The sequence below is a fragment of the Epinephelus lanceolatus genome, chromosome 6, assembly GCF_041903045.1.
Source record: "Epinephelus lanceolatus isolate andai-2023 chromosome 6, ASM4190304v1, whole genome shotgun sequence".
NCBI lineage: Eukaryota > Metazoa > Chordata > Actinopteri > Perciformes > Serranidae > Epinephelus > Epinephelus lanceolatus.
The window spans coordinates 8,913,124-8,929,509 of NC_135739.1; the positions used below are offsets into that span (position 1 = coordinate 8,913,124).

A 16,386-nucleotide genomic window follows, 5' to 3' on the forward strand; every position below is an offset into this window, starting at 1 on the left:
GCTGCCTTTGTTGGACGGCAAGATGCTGAAGTTGTGGCTAGTTGTGCTACAAATGGATGCTAACACTCCTGTCCAGACACTGCGCCTTGAAGACCATCGGGTCTGCAGTGCTCACTTCTCCCAAGATGACTACTGTCAGCCGAAGAAGAGAAGACATCCAATCCTGAAACACCTCTTCCTCAAGAAAACGGCTGTCCCACAAGTAGAGAGAGCTACAGACACAGTGAAGCAAAGCTCGTGACATCACACAGCCCAGAGGTAAGGGAAAGGCTAGTATGCTATTTACAGAGATAGCACTGGCGAACTGAACCGGTCAGTGGCGAAAAAACACACACTTCATACACATATACTCACTTACAGTACCCACCGGGGCAGCCCTCCCCCTCTCAGCTCCAACACTGACTAACAGCTGACTCCACTCATAGCACTGGCGATCTGAACCGGTCAGTGGCGGAAAAAAGCACTTTTAATGCGCAAACTTATACGGGACGCATTTGCCCCCATATCTACTGTTTTAGCTTGTTTTGCGGTTCCGGCTGCATCCGCCTCCCTCAATACTGAACCAATTTTAGAACGAGTTGTACCTATGAATCATACGCACACATACACATGGGGAAATAGGGCCCAGGTTGAAAAATACCGAAGTTGTCCTTTAATTCACCCAGTTGATTATGAAAATATGCTGCCTCTATACATGCTAAAATTACTGTTACTGTAAATGGAGTCTGGTGGGATTGGCAATGGCGAAACATAAAGTATTTTACTCTAACAAAAAGGTCAATCTCTGGAGGGATCTTTTCTTTTATGTTGTCAGACACTTAGAACATTGACAGTGTTCAGCTGCCTGCAAGGATTACACTGCAGCCTGGTTCACACCTTCTGGAGGCAGCCCTGTCGCTCAATACTGGACCTATTCCAGAAACAGTTTCTCCTGTTAGTCAGTCACACACAATGACATATGAAAATAAGGTCAAGGTTGGAAAATAATGAAGATAGTGTTAACATGGATACATTAGTTGATATGAATATTTTCAAAGAGGACATCCAGATGAAAGTGTTGGGCTCCTTAAAAATACACATTCATGTTGTGGTTCAGAGAGGCAAACCTCAGTACATGCATGGATGACTACAGTACCACTTAACCACCACTAGATGGTGCCATTTCCCATTAACTGATTTAAGATGACATCAAAAGTTTTATCAGTCAAAAGACCTATATGAGACAATAAAATAATAATAACGATAATAATGATAAATAACATCTGAAATATACTGATAAACAAATAAATTAAAAAATGATAAAGAAGACATTAATAAATAAATATCCAGAATTTATTTCTACATATTTGTAAAACTACAAAAATGTATTAGGAAAAATATTTCTGTTATTCTGTTCCCTAACCTTGGCATTTATTTCTTTATTTATGCATCAATTTATTTTTTATTTCATTTATTTATATGTATATATATATTTTTCACATTTATTTACTTATTTCCATGTTTATTTATTTATCTATTAATACTTATGTCATTATTTTGTCCCCCTCTGACAACATGTACAAAAACCTCTCCTCTATTGTTAGTTAGTAATGAACTGAGATTGGATTTTGGTCACTGGCACTGCTGTGCGTCAATTAACGCTGACGCACAATAGTGTGTTAATGAGCTGTTGCTATAAGTCAGAATGATTCTGCAGTTTGTTATTCACGTCAGACGAGGTGTTATTCCCAGTGAATCCTCCAGAGCAGAGGAGTGTATCATGACTGAGTACTTGCGAATGCGTCTATACACTGCTGCTGGAGAGTGTGGCAGCATGGCAGCAGTGGCACACTCCTACTTATTATTCATTTTTCCAGTGAGCATTATGCATGTATAAGACACAAACTGTGGCCTACATATTGTATGCAAGTGAGTCTGGAAACAATCCCAGGGTGGCTTTGTAAATGCCTACAGTGGCTGGTGCTGTTAACCGCAGCAGCTGATGTGTGTTTTCATATTTTATGGAAGCGTGTCATCACGGTGTGGTAACATTTGATGGACAGTCTTTAAATGAGAACATATACTTGAGCATCTGGAATCTTAAGGCCTTATCTCAGCTGTCAACATCACCAAACCGAGTGAGCAACTCAGTCCTGAACACTTCTGTCTTCTGATACCTGTGTGTGTGTGTGTGTGTGTATGTGTGTGTGTGTGTGTGTAGGTACGGTCTGCAGTACGTGCTATACAATAAGCAATGAGTTCTGCTACTGCTCCACTAGTAGATGTTTCATATTGTCAGGGTATGCTAAGGTTGTTCAAATGACATCCAGAGGAAACTTCAATAACCAGAAATCACAGCTTTATTTAAACGATCTATAGCAAATGGTCTCAAGTGCATGCACAGTGTCCTTTTGCAAGTTAAATGGTGCATAATCTGGACACAAATCAAAGTAGAAGAGGCAAAGGGGTCGTATTTAGTGCCTTAATAATCATAGGTGTGTTTTGGCGTAACATGAATCCAACCAAATTAAGTGTCATTTATAATTACATGGCGGATTCGGTAAATTGGAGAAGTGAGCAGTTTTTTGATGAGAGTAATGCAGTAAAAGCTATAATGTCACTGCAGCAACAGAACTAAACTTTTCTGAAATAATGAATGAAGTTACGCTGCTCCTCGTGTATAAATGTAAACAGTATCTCCTTTAATGTGGAGTCTGACAGCAGCTCTGCTCTGCTCTCTGCTACGTTCACATTTTACAGAATCTAATTAATATTTTCCTCATTAATGATGTGTTATTTCACCCTCCCGCAACCATTCCACACGTCCCTGTCTGTGTATCAAGAAGAGTGTACGGCCATATGTAGGCGTATCGTACTATTTGAATAATGCGCCCTTTAAATAGCATGAAAGTACGGCTCCATTCTGACTCTAGACCAGGTTTTTGCTGGTCAATGGCCAAATCGCTTTCAGCTGCCTCAAAATACAATAGCAATACACCAACAATACATCTGACCACACCTTAATTTAAAACCTACATGCCCATGCAAGTACATTGGCTGCACCAATTGCGCTGCACCATGCGCCACTTCGCCAGCTTTAAGACAGGAACCCTTAAGTTAAAACTACATTAATTTACCTTTTTGGCCACTTGGGGGCAGTGACACAAGCTGTAAACACAACAGTGACATATTATCATCTTATAAGTTGATATGGTGAACATGTCAGCAAAGAGTTTCCTTTCTACACATCCAGCAGATACAGAAACTTAATCTATCACAAATTCACTCTCTTGTTCACCAGCCTGTTGCTAATTCATGTGTCTGCTGTTTAGTGCTGGGCAGGTAGTGCACCGTCAGTTTATTAGAGCTTCTTCTTTGAAAACAGCTGCCTGCTACAGCTGGAAACGATGATGATGAAAGGGGTGAGACTGAACCAAAACAGTAAAGTCGCAGGCCGTAAAATCAAAATAATGAGCTGCAAGATGCTAAAATGGGAAACTATAGAGTTTGGTGTTAACTCTCTGTGGGTTCTTAACTACGAGCAAACCCTATCACATTAAGCTTGGTCGTTTGGTCCGCAGCTTTAAAATCATATCTTAAAAAATACCAACTGGATGAGAAAGCCAAATATGTAACAGTGGTGAATCAAACTTGCTGTAGGAAGAGCACGTCATTGTTATTTTCCAGGGACAGCACAGGAACTGGTGTATTTACCCGACAATACATTTCTCTTGGCCATATTCTCTGGGGTCTTAATTAGGTGCAGAAGCAACACTGTCCTCTGTTGTGGCTGCATTTTATGATTTATACTGAAAACAGATGTAACGTTCACTTGTCAAGTTTTACTGCTTCACCAGGAGACAACACAGTGACAATCATGGCGTCACTTAAGAGGCATCTTCACCCAAACCACTTCACCTTGAAAATGCTGTGAATGGAAGTGGCATGATGTGACGTTAGTACTTTATAAAACAGCCCTAAATGTTAACTTGAATCACACATTTAACAACTATACGTTTCCTCTTAGAAAAAGTATGGTGTTGTTTATTTTCTCTCTTATCATGTATTACTTTTTTCTGTGGATTGTATTTATATATATAAAAAATTGAATTTAATAGTTTTGATTTTTTTTTGCTATTACCATATCTCTTTTTTATTTCATTTTTATTTATTTCTATTTTTTCTATTTATTTTTATTATTATTATATTTATTATTATGCTGATACATTTCCTAAAATTGAGTCTTACTTAATTTTTTATTATTAATTTACTATCTGTGACTCTTTTTATGAAGGTCATGTAAATAATGCATGACAAGCACATTTATGAAAAAGAAAATTATAATGCAAATTACAAATGTTTCTAACTGTGTAGGAATTATAACACGGTAAATAAGGCCAAACTCTAACCCGCGACCGCTGCAGCGAGGCAATGTCTCTGTACATGGGGCACCGGCACTATCCACTACTCTACCGACGCCCCAGTGTTTGAAGTTTAAGCTTTGCGCTCACAAAATCATGCTATAGCGTATTATTGATACAAAACATCAAACTTATAATTTTTAATCTGAGGCCATGGTTCTCTGCTGAGAAAACAATGGATGTCCCTCTCCCCAGCAACACTTTCCAGCTCCTCCTGGGGGACCCTAAGGTATTCCCAGGCCAGATGAGATACGTAATCCCTCCAGTGTGTTCTGGGTCTGCCCCGGGGCCTCCTACCAGTGGGACGTGCCTGGAACACCTCCCCAGGAGGATCCTGATCAGATGCCCGAACCACCTCAAATGACCGCTTTCGACGCAAAGGAGCAGCGGCTCTACTGCGAGCTCCCTCTGGATGTCCCAACTCTTTACCCTATCTCTAAGGCTGAGCCCAGCCACCCTTCAGAGGAAACTAATTTCGGCCGCTTGTATCCAAGACCTTATTCTTTTGGTCACTACCCAGAGCTCATGACCACAGGTGAGGGTTGGGATGTAGATGGACCAGTAAATCAAAAGCTTTGCCTTCCGTTTCAGCTCTGTGTGTTGGACCACAATGGTCCAACACAGCACTGGAATCACTGCAGATGCCGCACCAGATTGCAATCCATCTCACGCTCCATTCGACCCTCACTCGAGTATAAGACCTCGAGATACTTGAACTCCCTCGCCTAGGGCAGTAACCCATTACTAGCCTAGGAATACTTTGCTCAGCCTGCTGCCCCCGCAACCGGGCTTCGGATAAGCGGTTGAAAATAGATGGAGGGAATTTATAATCTGTTATGATACATTCAATCATTTTTCTGTGTCTTTATAACTTATTAAAACTATGGTAGTTATAATGGGCTGTAACCCAGGACACTGTTGTCAATTTGGTTTGGAGGAATAAAGCATTATGAATGATAAACTTAAAGCACATCATGTCAACCACATATAACACTTGATAAAGTTTTATAAAGCCTCATTAATGCTTTACAATGTCTATAAACATGACTTGCATAGAGAGTGTTACACAATGTCTTTTTAAACACAATCATGAAATGGCACTTTCCTTTGACTGCATTTTCCGATCATCATGAGTCTGGTGTGTTAAAGTTTGCTTTCTGGCTCTGTCTCATTAACGTGGATGACCCCGGCACTTGATCTGGGTCAAGTACCCTCTTCACTGTCTCTCTGTCTGGGGTCCTGCGGCGCTGATAATACCCAGTGACCCTGCAGGAAATTGTTCTCAGACAGAGAGCAGAAGACTGTGCCCCATAGGCCTGACATCCTCCATAAATCAGCGTGACCCACCCGTCCCCAATTTAAAACCGGCAATTAAAGGGAACAGAGAGTACACTGTGAATACCGTTTGAAAAACCAACCCAAAGTCTACCGAGGACTCGTTCTTTAAAAGGAACACAGGTGAAAAACCCGTTTTCTTTTATCTAAGAGTTTCAAAATTTCTGTCTACAAATGCTTCTACATTACAGTCCATGAATGGTTCATTCACTAGACGTTGAATCTCCCCTTTATTTTAGTTATTTTCAAAGAGGAGACTTTTTACACAAACATCCGTTAAACAAAATGGTGTCACATTTCATTTATCGCGATAAAATGTTTGTTCATCCAAAAATAACCCTTCTGTTTTCATTCCTTTAAGTCATCAGTCATTCTAACTGATAATAATATAAATTCTGTAATACCATGATAGCGTGACACCACGATATTTTCTGAAACAGTTATCGTACTGTGAAAATCTCATACCGTTGCAACCCTATAAAGCAGGCACTTGCCATATGGAGGATGAACAGTGCCATAAGAATCAATAAATAACCTCAGAAATGTATAAAAATACATGAATAAATAAAAACGCATAAGAAAAAATAAATACAGAAAGTAAATGCTGAAATAAATGAATGAATATAGAGATTAGGACCTTCTACCTAATAATATAAATTACATGTCATATATTTATTTATTTCCTTTCTAATTAACAACTCGTTTTTTCTGTGACCAACATATACCTTTGTGATATCATTTTTTTTTTTTTTAAATTTTCAATTATTTATTCTCTTTTAAGACCTCCTACCTAATTAAAATAAATGTGGTTGTGCAAAAATAGAGATAGAAATTTAATTAATTAATTTATTTATTTCCTGCTAAAAAAAATCTGTGACCAATGTATACATTTGTTACAATTTTTAATTATTTATTCTTTCATTTTTTTTGTCTTGTTTCACTGCATTAAGTATTTTCTCGATGTACGTTACACTTGAATTGATATTGAAATTTGAAAAGTAAGTTTTGACATTTGTGTGATGTTGAAAATCCAATAAAAAATCTGAGCATTTATTATTTATTTAGATTTTTCTATATTCATTTATTTATTGATACCTCAAACATTTTTCATACTCTATCCATCCATCCATCCTTATTTTTAAACTCAAAATGAAATAATTTAAAATATTCTTTTTTACCTTTGCACCTCTTGTCTGCACTTTTTCTATTTTTAATGGTGATTTATTTCTTAAATTGTAAATCATTTAGTAATTAATTTTACCTTTTACAGTACTGTGCAAAAGTCTTAGGCCACCATTAGATTTGTCGTTTTAGCAATGCTATAATGACTATATATAATTATTTCTTGATCTCTTCATTAGAATACAACCAGAAAATACAGATAATGTCTATGCAGTATTAAAATAACAGGAAAAAATCAGAAAGAGCAGCTTATAGGCTAAAGTGGCAAGTATTAAATGACCTCCCTTTACATTTGAACAATTGCAGGAACCTGACTCTCTTATGGGGTGACAAATCAAAGTTTGAAATTCTTGGGTCTAATTGCAGACTATATGTGAGAAGAAGAGCTGGAGAGAGATGGAGGAATGAATGCTTGCGGCCTTCAGTGAAACACGGTGGAGAGTCTGTTCTGGTTTGGGGCTGCATGTCTGCCAGTGGTGTCAGCGAATTGAATTGATGGGATCATGAATGCTGAAAAGTACAGGTTTTAATTCATCATGTCATTCCTTCTGGAAAGTGCCTGATCGGGAATGGCTTCATTTTTAATCATGATAACAATCCCAAGCACACTGCTAATGCAGTAAAATCATATTTAGAGAGAAAAACTGCTGATAAAACACTGACAGTCATTCACAGGCCTCCCCAGAGTCCGGACCTGAATATAATAGCAGCAGTATGGGATCACCTGGACAGAGAAAGAAATAAAAGACGGCCTAAATCTAAAGAAGAACTCTGGGAAGTGCTGAAAGAAGCGTGGTGTAATATACCAGAGGATTACTTCAGAAAACTTCAGGACAGTCTCCCCAAAGAATTCAAGATGTGCTTAGTGTCATGGGGGGGGTCACACTAAATACTGTCATTTGCCTGTAGAGGCCATTTTGTTTTTATTTTGTGTTCATATTTCCGATACGTTCTGTTCCTATCTTAATTAAGAGGCTGAAAAAAATATGGATGGTCATTAAAACTTTGCGAAAACAACAAAGCTAGTCATGACCTAAGACTTTTGCACAGTACTGTATATCTTTTTTTTCTCTTCACTCTTTTCTGTATCCTTTATCATGTTTCATATTTCATTGCTCTGTAAAGCACTGGCTTGCTAGCACTGCCCTTGTATGAAATGTGCTATACAAATAAAGCTGCCGTGCCTCCATAATTTCAGACTATATAACATGTATGTATGAATCCTGTACTGAGCCTATTTCCGTCCATCTCCCAGTTAAATCAATACTATTCACAGTGCAGTAACAACAGAGGAGCTGCTCCATTAACTGACAGTGACAGCAGAGGCACAGAGCTGCTGAGGAACTGTCACCACCTGACATCCATCACCACACCTCCACCTCACACAGCTCACCCCCACATCCATTATGCCTCATTAAAGATAGAGATTAAAAAAACAGGAAGAGAGATAAAAGGTAATTGGCTGAATGAGAGTGATGCATTATACCCAGGAAATATGCCTGACTGCAATAAAAGCTGAGAGGTGATCTCAACAGTTTAGAGGGCTGATAGGTTAGTGAGTTTATTACGGAGGCCGTGCAGTTTGCAAAGGCCGGACGACTCGCCGTAACCGATGGGCTATAATCAAAGATGAAGGCATTCCTTCACTACACCAAGGTCTGCATCTGATTTATGTTCACGTTAGAGCAGATAAATGCTGCAGTGCCAGCGAGACGGCTTCACACCGAACCAGTAATGACAGTGCTGTACGCACATGGTTAAATCAAAGGCAATTTCATAATTCACCCACAGTTACCATAGAGATGGCACCCTACTTTGTGTGTTGACGAGGATGAGAAGGACTAATGCTGTCAGAGGAGAAACAGCGACAACATTACATGTTGCTGATTTACTGTATGTACAAGAGAAATGTCGAGAGGTGCAAGCAGCAACTTTCAGGGACAGCATTAGGGAATAACGAATACTGGATACGGCTCAGAGTAATGTGGAGAAGAGACGATGATATGAAAGATTGTTAAACGAATATAAGGGTGACATGTATACCCACTGTACACTAAAGTCTCCATGACTACATAATGGGTTTTATTAATGCTAAAGCTAGTTAGACCTGAAAATACAGTATGGGTTATGTCAAAGTATAGGTTCACGTTGCCTTAAAACAATCGCCAGCTGCCTACATGTACATTCAAACAGGTTTTAGCTTTATTCATTCCTCCTGCTTACACTACATTTAGAGATCCACTCCTGATGTCATTTTAATGTACCGAAATCTAGGTGTTCAAAAATACAACAAACCCTGACACTTCAACCGTGTGAGTTCGTCAAATCAAGTGGTTGTCTTCCAAAAGACGTTGTTTTAAGTACAAAATGCCTCCTTTGTATCTCCTGAACCTGCCTGAGAATCATCGGGTTTTTATATTTTCTTCAGTGTCACAGTAATCCAGTTACAGTTTTAAATTTAGTGATGCCAATTTTCCAAAATATAGGGTGAAAAAACAAGGCTCAATTTGTATCCCTGCTACAAGCTAACTCACTGACTGCATGGCAACATTATACTTCCTGTTTACGGCCAACAAACTGAATGATTCCCTGAATGAAAGCACTTGTCTCAATTGTTTTTTCCTCTAAACAACCATGAAACTTATGATTGCCAACTTGACAACATATCTGCTTGCCTGAAAGACTTCTCGCCTTTTATTAGAGGAGAAAACTGGACAGATCTTAAAGGGATAGTGCACCCAAAAATGAAAATTCAGCCATTATCTACTCACCCATATGCCGACGGAGGCTCAGGTGAGGGTTTAGAGTCCTCGCTTGCGGAGATCCAAGGGGACAGGAGGTAGCAACACAACTCCACCTAATGGAGGCTTACGGCAAAGTGATGTGAGGACTCTAAAACTTCACCTGAGCCTCCCTCTGCATATGGGTGAGTAGATAATGGCTGAATTTTCATTTTTGGGTGCACTATCCCTTTAAACTCGACTCATATGGTGGACGGGGCTACACTGACCCAGCCTGACATCGCCACACCAACTCGTAAATGCAGAATTAGTCTGGAACCTCACAGATCATTTTTGATTTATCAACATGTGTAACACTGAACAACCAGCTGCCAGGTGTTGACGGCCAATCACAGCATATTAGGGCAGGTAGGATGAAAATAACGCCTGAGTGACAGAAAAATGTGAACAGACTACACACAGTGTGCAGACATGAGCTGGTATAATAAACTTTTGACTAATTCTGGAGAAAGTAAGGCATACACATCTGTCTTTTCAAGAAAAGCTTCTTCAATAGCTTCCACTTTGGTTTGCTGGAGTGATGCCAGCATTACTGGGCAAGAGTGGAAACGTATATGAAAATGCATATGTTATGACAGTGAGTAGTAAACTGCCTGAATGTGGAAAAACTGAGACATATTACTAAAACTGCACTTGTAATCAGAATGTACTTTATATCTTTACCCTAAAAGAAAGGTAAAAAATTGGAGTTGTTGTTATATATAGGCCATTAAGCAATGGTTTTACTAGTCCAGCCCATTTCAGATTAAATTTGGCTGTATGTGACCCATCCATCCATTTTCATCCACTTATCCAAGGCCGGGTCGCGGGGGCAGCAGGCTGAGCAAAGCAACCCAGACATCCCTCTCCCCAGCAACACTTTCCAGCACCTCCTGGGGGACCCCAAGGCGTTTCCAGGCCAGATGAGATATGTAATCCCTCCAGTGTGTTCTGGGTCTGCCCCGGGGCCTCCTACCAGTGGGACGTGCCCGAAATACCTCGAACAGCAGGTGCCCAGGAGGATCCTGATCAGATGCCCAAACCACCTCAATTGACCGCTTTCGACGCAAAGGAGCAGCGGCTCTACTCCAAGCTCCCTCTAGATGTCTGAGCTCCTCCCCCTATCTCTAAGGCTGAGCCCAGCCACCCCACGGAGGAAACTCATTTCAGCTGCTTGTATCCGTGATCTCATTCTTTCAGTCACTACCCAGAGCTCATGACCATAGGTGAGGGTTGGGACGTACATGGACGTTCCAGCTCAGCTCTCTCTTCACCACGACGGTCTGGCGCAGCACCCGCATCACTGCAGAAGCCGCACCAAACCGTCCATCTCATGCTCCATTCTACCCTCACTCGTGAACCTGATCCCGAGATACTTGAACTCCCTCACTTGAGGCAGTAACTCTCCCCCAACCTGGAGAGGGCAACCCACTATGTTCCGGCAGAGAACCATGGCCTCAGATTTGGAGGTGCTGTATGTGACCCATGAACCAAAATGAAGTTTTGACACTGATGTGCTAGAGCCAATAAAGTATGAGCTCCCAGATTTGTCTGGTTCCCTGGAAAAGACTGACCTGATGTTGTAATTTAACATACATGGAAACAGCTCAGAAATTTTGCAGCCTGTGTTATTTCTATAATCTGTCCACCTTTTGATGTGTGGGTGGGATTAGCTTTTGTTGTAGCCTCATAACTTATTGTATGTTAGTGAGTAAAATGTGAAGGCTTACGATTATTATCATTATCATCTCTCTATGCATGATGTGATATGTACTGTAAGTGGGCTCAGTGACTTGGACTGGTGCTGTGATAATGGTATTCCTCAGTGTTGGTGAGCTGCTGCTGTCCTCTCAGTTTGTCTGTGTTTGATTTTATCTTTTGTTTTGGTTTTCTTCAGTCTCTTTAAAAGGAAAAAAAGTGTATAAAAACTTGAATAAAAAGAAAAGAGTGGCTAATCTGAAGCTTCACAGAGGCATACTGTATCAAAACAGTCTTAAATGAACTTAATTATATGGATTACAGTAAATACATAACAGTAGGGAGTTCAAATCAAAATGTGGTTTAAGGAGCTAAACAGCTTTCTTTCAGAATCAAACCAATCAAAGTGGAGTGCAGATATATTATGCATGAAATGCCTCTTTAAACTGCAGACTACAGAAATCATCCAAAAGAGCCAGAGTGTGAAGTGTAGGCTGCCTTATTGTTACCCACATTGGATATATTTACAGATGTGAAAATCAATGTGGGAGTGTGAGAGGAGCCGAGACAGCCTGAGGGCTCTCTTTAGTTACTGATGAAAATTACAGCTGAAATCTGTCTCAGCTGCTGTATTTATCTCCTCTGACATCAGACATAAACACGTGTGTCTCTCGAGTGGAATCGCTTCTTAAATGTAATCAAAACAAATACATTCTACAGTGTGTGTGTGTGTGTGTGTGTGTGTGTGTGTGTGTGCTGAAAAGCCACCTAAGATGCTCTCAGTAGCTAAATTAATTTTGCAGTGTTAAATGCTGCTTCCTGAGGAATAAAGTGTTAGAATTATGTTTTTAGAGAGTGAAAAAGTGAAGGCTGCAGCCGCTGACAAATCTTCCACAGGTGGAGCTGTGACACGCTCAGCTGACAGCGGCAGATATAAGGTGCCAGTTAGCAGAGTCGTGTGCAGCAGCTCCACAGGCTGATGGCAAGAAACTGAGACTCCTGTCACCGGTTTAAATGAGCAAACCTGCCTACCCACCATCAACAAAACTGCGGGCACCTACTATCTGCTCAGCCCCACCTCCTGCACTTGTTAGGCGCCAGTTAGCGAGAGTGTCGTGCTAAAAACAGATTTAATTGGACAGGTAGCTGACACCTATTTAAGTAGGTGCCAGTATGCAGAGTTCACTCCTGGAAGTCCTTTCATTTAGAGGCGAGGAGTGAATGATGCGATCACATTGAGATTAAAATGAGAAAGAGTTTCCTCTGAGCTACGACGACGAGCACATTATTATTAAAATATCATGTCATGAAAGTGGATTTTCATGACATGTAAATGGGTCAAAGGATACTGCCTTCTTTGCTTGTTTCTTGCATACTTTCCATTCCTGGGAGAGCAGCTGCCACACGCCGAAACAGCTGGAAAGGAAGACACAGAATGAGGTCACTTTGTTTTTAGACTGAATCAGTGATGCACAACATGGATACTTACTTTGTCTAAGAAAAACACAGTCGACTCAACATGACATCATGCTAACAACAATAGTGACTTCCAGGTAGACAAATGGTGACTGATTTGAATTGTGGAGACGTGTGAAATCAGCAGTTGTCAGTCGGACTAACGTTAACTCTATCTGGTGTTTTTTAGTCTGAGCCCCAACAGTTAAAAAGGTAGCAACCTTATGTTAATTTGTTAATTTAAGTGTTGTTATTAGGGGAAACATGTTGACCAGACCTCTTTGAGCATGTTGAACCCTTCTCCACTCTTTATCGTTACCCAGCACCCTCATAACCGATGACACTTAACCACTGTGTCTTGATATCTCAGCTGTCCCTCGCCCTGTTTGCTCAGCGCAGTTAAACTGTACGTATATGACACAGGGGTTTTCTACCCAGAAGTTATTGTGAACACACATTGTGATTCGGTCTATAAACTCAAATCAAATGCCCCTCTTATCAAGGGTTACGGTTAAGGTTTCCAATATCCAACATTGTTTACTATAATTATGGCTCTTTTTTGTAGTATGCATAATGATTGTTGGGTGCTTTTGTAGGTGTCGCCCCGAACCTCCACACAATAATTCAAATACAGTAAATTGAGTGAACAATACAGGGTGTACAATGCTTTCTGAGTGTGAGAGTTTTATATTAATGAAAATCCATTACATTTGAGCCATTGCCAAACAACCTCACACAATGTTAATTAAGCCAATCACTGCCAGCAAAAGCTATTTGTATTACGCAGTATACAGGGTTCCTACACATTTGGAATTTCAAAATTCCATACTTTTCCATACCCTAATTTCCATACTTCTTGGCGTTTTTTTGGTTTTTTTTTTGTTGAGAATATGCAACATCTGAGTAAATATATCAGTGTACCATATTTCACATCATATTTAATTATTCTTAATAGGCGATTGTAGCCAAGTACCATAATGGCATGCAGTGGCAATCCTTGTCAATTGTTCTCCGTCTATAATTTAGCGCCCTACTTGAGCCATGCCCACCTCTATTTATTTTTCACCCCTCTCTCCAGTTCTGCTGTATTAACACTGGGTTTAATATATTTTGCTTCCATCTCTCTGCCCTGCTCTACTCTACTTCAATGCTACTTAGCTCTCTCTCTACCCTACCAGTAGACTACCACATCCACCTGTTGCACAAAACGCACACAGCAGTGTTTCCCCTAGGATGGAGTTGTAGCAGTGGAGGTGAAGCACACGCATGAAAAATAATTTTCACATGTGTGAAACTTTTTTGTATGCTTGCAAAGCACAGCCTGCTGGGATGTTTCTATATATCTACTGGCACCAGAAGGGCTCTTTAGGACTAAGTACATACAGTACATGTGTGCACAGTAATGAGCAGGTGAAATGTCTGTCTAGCTTACATATGAGGTGTCTCAAGATTTAGGAAAATAAAATTTTATTGAATATAATAAAAGTAAAAAGTCACTTGACATGCTGCTGTTTTGTGCTATGACCTATTTAAGTGCTGGAAGTTGTTATTTACGTGACAACGCCTGAACGCAACACAAGCTCAGCACCAAGAGTGCTGTGCTGCGCTGCCGTGCGAGCAGCGTGTTTGTCTGTGCGTTTGATGCTGGTTATTTACACAGTGTCCATAACAATAACTTTGTCAGCTGACAAACTGCACCGGGCTTGGGGTCAGGTTTGGTCAGGAAAATGCGGCCCGAGCCGCTCTAGCATGCTCACCTGTGTGTGTGGCGGAACTCTGCCATGTGCGATACAGAGAGCAGAGGAGAATTGTTAACGCGTGACCATGTAGAGACAGAAATGACACGATGACATAACACCATAATAGTAGTACTTTCCTGCGTAAGTGCACTGAAAAGCTCCGTTTCCACCGAGCAGTACGGTACGGTTCAGTTTGGTACGCTGTTTTTTCCGTTTCCACTGTGAAAAGTTGTGGATGGTACCAATGGAACCGTTCCTTACTGTCCCCATTTTTGGTCCCCCCTCTGTTGGGGTACCTAGCACAAAGATTTGGTACTAAAAGTGGAGGACGGTCAGGGCTGAGTTGTGGCTGGTTTTGAAGCTCATGTAACCACTGTTCATACTGTGGAGAGCTTTATTAGTAAACTGTAACTATAAAATGAAAAGGATGTTTTGCTGCTTCTTGCAGCAGCCGGTGTCGGAGAAAAAATAACTTCATTCACTGGGCTGACTGCCGGTACCTTTTAAGGTGGAACGTTAACTCGTAATGTTACTCAATGCACGAGCCGACGACGTGACTCAATCAACACACCTTAAATATTCCATATGAAAACTTTGACCATTACTTTAGTAATGAGTGGATCTTCAAGTGTTTATATGTATTAATTTCAGCCTGGTTATGTAAACAGCAAGAAAAGGGTCACGTAGCATCGGGCTAAGCCAACACTAAACCCCTGAGCTTGCCTGAGAAGGACTAAATGCACAAACCCACTATTTTTAAATATCCCATGGAGAGAGACTCTCACTGCAGCCTGTTTTAATTTGTTCTGAAAAGTGTGCAGCCTCGTTCTGTGGACGATAAACGAACTGCAGACCTCCCTCTGTGTCACTGATAATGAGGAAATACAGTGAGTGCTGGATGGAGCAGTGAGTGACAACAACCCCGCCCACATTTAAAGGTACGGTTTGAAGTGGGAATGCTAGGGTAAAGTGATGCATTTTACATCCACCAGCCAGAGCTAAATAAAGCAGAGACTCATTTATTCATGTTACATTAGATTTGTTTTGTATTTGATGTCTTTTTCATTTTGGCACTGCTTCTTGTTTTGTTTTCTCAATGCTTGATCTGTATGCATCTGTCCCTTCTCTTTTTAAGGTGTTACTGTAAAATTTAGTCCTTGTAAAGACCTTCAAACATGTAAAAAATATTTCATGATAGTGAAAAAAAGAATAATTAAAGAAGTTAAACGACACTGTCAAACGGTAGATTTAACATCACTTATACAATCTCATGAAAGATGGTCCAATTGATGCCAGAAAGACTAAATCTGCTGACACACCATCTCAGTGGACAGCGATGACACAGCAAAACAGTGTGAACATTGCAGCCTTTGGAGGCATCGCTGTGACCTTTGTTCTGTAGGTTTCACACCACTGTGTTCCATCCTGGCATTTCACTGTCAGTCCACACTGGCAAGAAGTGAGCTGAAGAATAGCCTCCTCTGTCTGTGCTGCCAGCAAACACCATTCACGGACAGACACAATACAGCTTGCCTTCATCTCACTACTTATTAACTTAACAGATAGTCGTTGTTTCCGACCACAAACATCTGTTCAGGGACAAATCACTGTTGTTGAGGCAGGCGGCGCTTCGCTTTGTATCTGCACACATTTCTCTAAACATTACTGTCACTAAAAGGAAGGAAAAAATGCACAATTCAGTCTTGGTCAGGTGGTAGCGACAGCATGGACTTACACATGAGAAAGAAATACTGCAATAAGCATGGTACAAAAACAAGAGACCTTTAAAGGTACCCT

The 16,386-nt window shown here is 40.5% G+C and overlaps 2 protein-coding genes across 2 annotated transcripts in view; both read right to left on the reverse strand.

Annotated features, from left to right (window-relative positions):
- myo7ba (myosin VIIBa) overlaps positions 1 to 16,386 on the reverse strand; it is a 222,945-nt gene that overhangs the window by 150,600 nt on the left and 55,959 nt on the right. The window lies entirely within an intron of this gene.
- rab6ba (RAB6B, member RAS oncogene family a) overlaps positions 1 to 16,386 on the reverse strand; it is a 96,322-nt gene that overhangs the window by 4,802 nt on the left and 75,134 nt on the right. The window contains exon 7 of the mRNA XM_033622117.2: positions 12,745 to 12,811. Coding sequence (XP_033478008.1) covers positions 12,745 to 12,811 — 67 coding nt within the window. The remainder of the gene's footprint in view (positions 1 to 12,744; positions 12,812 to 16,386) is intronic.